This window comes from Cryptotermes secundus, unplaced genomic scaffold, assembly GCF_002891405.2.
Source record: "Cryptotermes secundus unplaced genomic scaffold, Csec_1.0 scaffold160, whole genome shotgun sequence".
NCBI lineage: Eukaryota > Metazoa > Arthropoda > Insecta > Blattodea > Kalotermitidae > Cryptotermes > Cryptotermes secundus.
In genome coordinates, this window is record NW_019745080.1 from 2,217,455 (window position 1) to 2,226,656 (window position 9,202).

The 9,202-nt window shown below is 40.8% G+C and overlaps 1 protein-coding gene across 1 annotated transcript in view; it reads right to left on the bottom strand.

The window, feature by feature from the left end:
• Positions 1-5,294: 5,294 nt before the first annotated feature.
• The window catches only part of LOC111874856 (protein O-mannosyl-transferase TMTC1-like), a 514,456-nt gene continuing 510,548 nt past the window's right edge, over positions 5,295-9,202 (bottom strand). The window contains exons 15-16 of the mRNA XM_023870706.2: positions 6,934-7,161; positions 5,295-6,718 (exon numbers count right to left, since the gene is read on the bottom strand). Coding sequence (XP_023726474.1) covers positions 6,536-6,718; positions 6,934-7,161 — 411 coding nt within the window. The 3' untranslated portion in view covers positions 5,295-6,535. The remainder of the gene's footprint in view (positions 6,719-6,933; positions 7,162-9,202) is intronic.

Below are 9,202 nucleotides of genomic sequence, written 5' to 3' on the forward strand. Positions count from 1 at the left end.
TGTCAATTGAGCGATGCACTTCACTGCTTGTATCGATAAAACAGTTCACGGCAAAACGCGTAGTAGTAATGCGAAACTCCGAATGATTCATTGTGACTAATAACAGAGGTAACACGAGACGAAGCTTTTGTAGGGACAAATAAAACATAGGTATGATGTGTAACACAGCTGCTAAAGTCTGAAGGAAACATTTTTGTAACAGCAAATAAAATATCACCTCCGAGGACAATGGCCGCGCGGTCTAAGGCATGAACCATCTCCTCTCGCTTGAATACTGGGATCTTGGGTTCCCTCCCACTCAAGGAATGGATGTCTCTCTGCGCTTATTTTATGCTTGTGTTGTTCTGTGTGCAGATAGCGGCATTGCGACCGGCTGATCCCCCATCCAAAGGGCTCTTACCGAATGTGTATAGGATTAAGAAACTGTAAGACTGGCCAGAGTCCACAAGGGCTGTAGAGCCATAGGAAGCTGAACGAATGGTACCGTGGGAGATTTTCTCCAGGTACTTCGGTTTGCACCGCCAGTCCTACTTACTTACTTACTTACTTACTCATGGAGCCGAGCGCTCTTCTGGAGGAGCCGCCAATTCTGCAGCTACTCAAGAAATTCCCAGCATTTTATGGAACCCGAAGGTTCATTACCGTGTTCACAAGAGCCCTCCACTGGTCCATATCCTGAGCCAGATCAATCCAGTCCATACCAACCCATGTTATATCTCTTAAGGTCCAGTTTAATATTGTCCACCCACCTACGCCTTGGTCTTCTCTGTGGTCTCTTTCCTTCTGGCTTTCCCACCAATATCCTATACGCTTTCCTAGTCTCCCCCATTCGTGCTACATAGCCTGCCCACCTCATTCTCCTTGACTTGATCATTCTAATTATTCGTACTTGGAGAAGAGTATAAGTTATGAAGCTCCTCATTATGCAGTTGTCTCCTTCCCTCCTGTCACTTCATATCTCATCGGTCCAAATATTCTCAACACCCTGTTCTCAAACACCCTCAGTTTACGTTCATCCCTTAATGTCAGAGACCAAGATTCACACCCATACAGAACCACAGGCAAAATTATAGTTTTGTATATTCTAATTTTTATGTTTTTGGACAGCAGACGAGAAGACAAAAGGTTCAGGACTGAGCTATTCATAAGGAAATGTTTTTGTTTACGGTGGGAAATGTTTGTCGCGTAAAGGGGTTCATATCTTGGGCGAGTGCAAATATTTCGCTGGCGATATAAGAGATTGAATCTGATTTGCGGAAACAGTCAGAGGACTTCTATGCTGCGGGTTTCGAAGCGCTGGTAAAGCGATGGGGCAAGTGTATCAATGTTGGTGTAGGATATGTCGAGAAATGTTTTTCCCTGTTTCGAATATGATATGCTTTACGTTTTTATATGCATTTATAACCGATTTACTGACTCCCTCGTGTTCTCTTCACACCAATATCCATAGTGATAACCTTCGCCACCGACAAGCTTTTTGGGTTGGTTGATAAAGGCCAGTGGTGGCCAGAGGGGTTATAACAGTAGACAGAAAGGGGGGGGGGGCCACGAGCGCTGTCATCTCCANCACCCACGAAACTTCGTTTTGTATCCTCAGTGTAGCGATGTATAATTAATCGATACAAACTTTGTGTAATTAGAGAGAAGGTTCAAACCAGCGTAAAAAAAGAAGACAGCTATTAAGTGGAGTGTGTAATATATATTCCATCACGCGCTCAGTGATTAATGGCGCACAACTATTATAATGCTAGTGTAATTTTCGGGAGCCCCAAGCGGGCACTCCAATTGTGTACATGTTACGATGTCTGCCAATATTATCGACAAAGCGTTTTGTTACCAGCCTATAGTAATGAAGGATAATATTCGAAGTGAGGGATGTAATTCTAACCGGCTAATTGTAACTTCATCCCCTTTCAAACATGATTCAGGGATGGATTTGCTATCGAAACAGAGAACTTTGTTTGAAAAGTGGGATATCAGAAACTGGACTCAACCGAAAGAGCAACAAAGCTTCCTCGTTTTGCAGGCCCCTTCTACCGACAACTTTTCGTCTGATAGCGGAAGATTATCGGCTGCTGCTGTGAGGGTGATAGTTCTTGAACAAGGAACCAGGTATATCTTATTTTGTGTAGGTAGCCTTACGGAAGAAATGTCTGTTATGTTCAAGGAGGTATGTCATATGGAGATTCTAGGAAATATCGCTCAAAGAATAGTCAATGAACACCGACATTCATGGAATCTTGAACGCATATCTATGAATAATAACATATACGGCCTAACTAGGAAGAATCCACCCTATAAGCGGATCTGTAACAAGTCAACACGGATAAAAGGACAGTGGGTGGGTCAATATCTCAAAATTATTATACACATAATTGCCGCGTTGTCGATAGAGTAATCGTGAACTGCAACTTTCGATTTTTCGGGAAAGTGAGAGTCCAACCAGTCTCTTATGCGCCTCTGAAGTAACTTCCACATTCACGTAAATATATGTATGCTGCAGTCGCATTTTATGCGAGGATGCATTCCTGCATAATTCGAGACAAGTTTTGCTAAACATATATGATTATGGCCGTGTTTTTTTTTGGGGGGGGGGATTTGCAGTATTTCAAACTTCACGTATAAAATGAGATTTTTTAATATATTATTTCGCTCTACTAAAAATTCGCATAAAATGCAACCGCAATCTATTCTCTTTTAATCGGCCGTTAATATACAATGTTTTCAGTGTTAAACATGGAATAGTGTTATCATATTTTTTATGTAAAATACAAACAAGTGGACGACAAAATACCTTGTATTTTAGTTATTTTGTGTGGAAGTATTTACATTAAATTGCCATTATGTTCAAAAGGCATCATACACATATAATAAATTCTGATGTAGCAATATTAGTGAAAATAAGTTTTGAATAAAATTAAAACACTCGCAGCTAATAAGGGAACACACACCACAAGACACGGTTTACACAGAATATAAGAAAAACGACCCCCATAGTGGAAGAACCACACGCAAGTTTTAATTATGACACATAAGATGAATAATCGTAAGTTTTAGTGTGCGTAAATGTATTATAGTTGACAAATACGCACTTTTTAAATAATTTTATAAAGGCAAGCAATGAAATAGATTAGCGTAATTAGGGCACCTGATGATGGCACTATGTTGCCGAATCACGTCGTGAAGTAACAAGTGAAACTGAGTGCACTACAAGACGGCCACTGTATACATATCATGGCTGAAAATCAGTGCAACAGGACGCTAAAATACAACATTTTGAATAAAGGGCTCAAAGATAGACTGAGGTGAATCACTGGAACATACGTATTTGTTCATTGTCTTTGTAATGTAGGTTTGGAGAGTCACACCAAATTACACGTTTTTATAATCTCTTAGAATCTTATGAAGAAAAATTAGCATTGAATCTGCATGCTACTGTTGCTCACACAGCATATATAACACAACTTCATCATTCCACTGAAAGGAAATCATGGATGAAATTTATGGGGAATATCGGTGTTGTGGATTCAATGTCTCTACTATCCAGTGTCTAGTCTAGCAAGTGCTTAGCCTAGGGTGTGTCCAACAGCAAAAAACTTTCCTACTTCTTCCATAGCTTTGCGGGCGTCTAGCTTAGCAGGAGTCTAGTATAGCCTATATAGACAAAGGAAAGTTCTGAGCAACGCGTCTAGAATGGCGGGAAAGTAGCCTAGAATTTGCCTTGGATAGCGTTTATTTAGGACAGTGGGACTTCAGCCAACCAGTTTTAGGCTAGTGGGAGTTTAGCATATCTGTGGTGTATACTCACGTGCTTCTAGACTAGCGAGTGAATAGCCTAGGTTGAATCATCTAGACAAGCGGCTGTCTAGAACAGAACCCAGAATAGCATCTGTCTAGACTTACAGATTTAGCATAGCGGATGTTTAGGCTAGGCGGAGATGAGCCTAGAACATGTGTAGTCTAGCGGGTATATAGCTTAGAGTGGGAGTAGTGGGAATGTCTTATCTAGGTCAGCGAGTCCTTAGCCTAGTGTCTATCTAGGTAATATTTTCATAGGCAGGTCCAATTAGAGCCTAGAATATATATGTTAGCGTATCTCCTAGATATCGTCTAGTCCAGAATCCATCCTCGTTTATATGGCCTAGCGTGTGCCTAGTAGTTACCTAGCCAGAATCCAAACTAGGTTACCCAATCATAGACATAGTTGATATAAGATCACGGGCACAAATTTATAAATATACCAGCATGTCATTGCCATCTGAACCCTACCAAACTGGGTTTGTCTCACATTAATGAATTACTAAAGCAGGAACATTCTTCAAAAATGGTTTGGAACGAAGGGTGTGGAATTCATGTGATAGAAATTGTTGGAACATATTTGTATGATTGTTTTTCTTCGTTGACTGCAAAGGAAAGAATTTTGTAGTTTCAAATGAAAGCACTTCAATAGTTGGTGTTGCGTAACATTGTTGTAGTGTGTCGAGACAGTGGTATAAATGTGGTTTCCAAATTCTGAAGATTTTTGCAGAAATGTCTCTTTGAAGGCCAGTCAGACGTCAGCCCAAAATCTGTTTATCCAAGCGTTTGATTGTATGTCGTAGCTATTGTCAGCCTACGGCCTTTTTAGCCTAGCAGAGTATTCGTCTTGCCGGGGGCTAGTTTGGAAAGTACATATGCATCCTCTTTGACTTCCCGACGTTCAATCTAGTGTTTGGAGTTGCAGATGTCTAGTCTATCGTGAGCTTAGCGTAGCACGTGTCTGCTTTAGCAAGCCTATCTTGCAACCAGACTACTGGGCATGTGGTCTACCAGGCGTCTTATTATGTCTAACTTTGCCAGCATCTAGCGTAGTAGGCATGTATCCTCACAAGCGTGTCCCATAGAAGACATTTAGCCTATCTAGGTTCTACTGTAGAACAGATGCCATTTACTATGGATCACTCACTCATTCACTCACGGTCCCGAGCCCTTCTTGTGAAGCCGCCAATTGTGCAGCTACTCAAGAGCTTCCCAGCATTTTATGGAACCCGAAGGTTCATTACAGTGTTCAAAAGAGTCCTCCAACGGTCCCTATCCGTAGCCAGATCGGTCCAGCCCATACCATCCGACCTTATCTCTCTAAGATCCATTTTCACATTGTCCACCAACCTACGTCTTGGTCTTCCCAGTGATCTCTTTCCTTCTGGTTTTCCCACTGCTTCTTTATTTAGAAGGCTTTCGTTCACATGCTGCAAACAAGGTTCATTTGAAATAAAAATTAATAAGGTTTTAAAATAAACAAATTGCAGTCCTTGTTTAATTACTTTATTGTCATCCCATCAGTGAAATCTTTGCAATTAATAAAGTGCAATTAGTGCAGTGGTTGTTCATTCTTACCTGATCAATGACAAGTCAAAAAGCCATTAAAATTGCAAGAATATTTTGTACTCGAAATTAAAGCTTTTAAAAAAGTGCTTCCATTTCTGTCAAATGATAGCTTTACATGTTCGATTATATTCCTAGCCAAATGTTTTTAATTTCCATGCTTAAAATACTCACCATGACAAAATACTTTGTATTTGAAATCTCACTTTTCATTCATTCTGACAAAAGTGCTTGAAACTATGTGCAGACTTAATGCATAGGAGAAACTTCCATAGTATTTTTTCTAAAGTTGAAAGAAATGCTGTTATACTCAATTACAAATTCAAAATAATGCAACAAGATTATTGTTTTTTTTGTAGTTCAGTATAAAACCTGATATTATATATCAATTTCTGTGCAACTCAATTGTATCATTACTTTTGTAATGGATGTCGTGTTCTATCCTTCACTGATTCACACATACTGTACATGATCCATTACGAATATAAATACTAAATTCATTTGTACATGAATTTCGCCATAAGTCTATTTTATATCTGAATTATATAAATTTCGCCAAAGTTCACGTGCCAGGAAAAGGGCCTAGTATATTCATTAACCAATTTTAATCATACTTATATCAATTTAAAAACTATTTTTGGCAATGGATAAAAATAAAAATATGTAAAATTAATTTAGTCAGACGTTCTGCGTTCCAGTAGCTCTTGCACGTATATAAAACATTCACACTTTTCCTTAATTTATTTCAGGCATAAAATCCAATAAAAAAGTTTCCAATGAGCGTAACTGAGCTTCTGCACGCTCGTCACGACATATCACTTGCGATTTTTATAATACAACACTACAAATTAAAATCGTTCACTAAGCATCAAATCGCTACCAATAAGAAAGAATACATACTAAACTGTGTCTTTTCCAACGTCACCCAACTAAATCCATATTCTATTTTGCTGATAATTTTTTAGAAAGTTTCATAGACAATGAACTTCATTATTAACCTATAGAATAAAGGAATAATTTCACATGATTCACAACCTTAAAATCACTTTCACATTTTTTTTAATTTTAAATATAATATTAAAAATGTTTAATTTTATAAATATCAATTCCAGTTCACTCCATTATGAAAAAAGCATTATTGAGACTGCTGACGCTTTCGCTGGGAAGTTCGTCATCCAGTCATCAGTTCTGGGGAGAAGTCATCTTCTGTACTTGCCTCAGAAATACTGCCCAAACAGAACATGTCCCGTTCCCCTGCTATGGGTACCGTAGTTGGTGGTTCGACATGAAGAGCTAAAGCTGCATCTCCATGCAAGAGTGGCGTCGGCTGAGGTGTCCAACAGTTGTGATAACCCTGCAACACAGAAAGCAAGATGGTCTGATATCACACTACTCTATATGCCGTCTAGACCAGATGGCTTAGGCTGTACGCCTTCTTGACTCCTGACATGGTAGAGTTGGGCTAGGCTACACTTCTGTTATGTTATAAGTGTGCTGGGATATGCGACAGCAGATCTGTCAAGCAAACATTCTGTTGTAGCCTCGGAGAACAGGAAATTTGCTACTTGCCTGGTTAAAGGCAGTTGTGCCGGTACTTCGGTCCATCCCAAGGAAGCGACTACTGTAGCCGGGCACTGAACAGCTTGGGGCCGGCACTGAACCGGGACGAAGGGCCAGACTCCGGTTCACGGCTGGCTTACGCCACGGCCTTGGTTTTCGTCTGAGAGATTTCCTTCTTAGCAGCCGCTGAACAGAATGGTCATCCCCAGCGTCACGTAGGATATTGTTTCTGTTCGTCTGAAATGAAACAAGAAATTCTAGGGGGAGAACTAATCACCGCTTTCCTTGCAACGACATGGATTGTACAGAAAACAACGCGTTCAACAATTCTTCTATTGCTGAGTGTGTTTAGGTAACGTTTTCACTGAGCTGCTTCCTAGCAACGATACGGGTACACAGAAACTGATGGGAGGGATTTATGAAATAAGTTTAGATGGGTTCAGATGCCATGATAAATCATACGAAAGGGAAGTAGGCTAATGTAACAGGCCCAGTTCGTTTTTTCTTAGGTTTTGTTTAGTTTCTTTGGGTGGGTGAGACTGAGTCTGTATGGCACAACGGCCATGTTGCCTACTGTACCAGCCCCGGATGATGATGAGTATGGAGCAGTGAGTGGAATGAGAATTGGCAGGGGAAATCGAAGAATTCTGAGAAAAACTGCCCCAGTGCTACTTTTCTATCATAAACTCCACATGACCTTACCTGGGCTCGAACCCGGACCGCCGCAGTGGGAAGCCGGCGACTAACTGCCTGAGCTATGGCACGGGAAACAGGCCCACTTCCAGTTGACAGTGTTTTGATTCTGCATATGTTTCAGTACACATAACGTATTTTTACTTTCTCGCATTAATAGTGTACTTGAACAAGCATTGTAATGGTCAGTATTGTGACGTGGAAGGCGCAATGGGAAGTAGGGGTCAAGTGAACTCTGCGGTCTCGCGAGTGACGTCACATGCCCCACCCCTTCCATCACGCAACGCTCGGTAAACACCCCCTCCCCCGCGGTTACTACACAGCAGTAAACAACTCTCGACAGTGTTGCTAGGCAACCTGTAAACACGACGTCAGGCAACAGCGGTACCTGTCACGTAACTGTTTTCTGTGTTGTCCGTGCCGAGGCTAAATAAGGACCAGCGAAGACTATTCAGTAGTGAGTATTGAGCCCGTTACGAGTTAGGATTGAGCCAGTTACGAGTGAGTGAGTTTCTAGTGAGTAACGATTATCCAGTCAGTTGAATTGTAGCAGTCGCCGAGTCGGGTTGTATCGAGTGCATGGCAGAGACTCCAGCAGGAGAAGTGTGATACTGCAGATGGCAGTAGTTGTAAAATTGTAAACTGTGTAAGTGTGAGAGCAGTGTTCAATAAATTCGCTATAACAAAAAGGCGTGAAGTTATTTGTCGCGTCTCACACACCCAACAGGTGACAGCATATTAATAACGAGTGTCTGACGAATTCCAGATTTTTAGCCTCCTGAATACGAAAAAGTTGTTTTCCGGAATGTCCATTATTTGTCTGTAGGTACTCGTATGTGCGTCTTGCTAGTGTCTGATGGGTTAGATGTATTTTATTCATATTCAGAGTTTGAGAGTTTAAACCTTATATGTCGGTGTCCACTGAATATCAGCGTTCTACATCGATAAATAGGGGCCCTTCACNGCCCTTCACAGATATTCCCAAACAGAAAATACGTTTTTCTGGGGGGGGGGAAGGCTCCAATAATACTGATTAAATTTCAGTAACTTATGGCCACTATCTCCGTAAATGAACTAGTATGGGTGGTACTTTGAAGAAACTAACGATGCATGCTCTAGAAGACCAAACGCGAAACGTCAGTTTCCTCGGAAATGGCTTGAACGATTATTGTTAAGTTCTATAGGGTTCATTTGACGAAGTATCTTTTATGTTAAAATGCGATTTGAAGTAACCACCTAGGCATCTTTGATTCTAAGGTAATCCATAGACAACAGACCCACATGATAGGGCTGTGATCTTTTAAGTATATATAAAATAAGATGTGCAATGTCTTTACGCCAATTTCTTCTCATACAACAGCCATTTCCAAGCAACAGCCAGTGGAGACTGTAAGAGACTGTGGGCCACAGCCACTCGTACTGTCTATGGGAAGACTACTCACCTTTTGATTATTGTTTAATTCTTACTAGCAAAGGTAAAGTTGAAGAAAGCAGTCTTCTGGGATTTGGCACCGTGTATATGTGGTGTTAACCGACTTTTCGGAGGAACGTATCGCCCCCATCTTCAGGGTTGAAGAAGTATAAG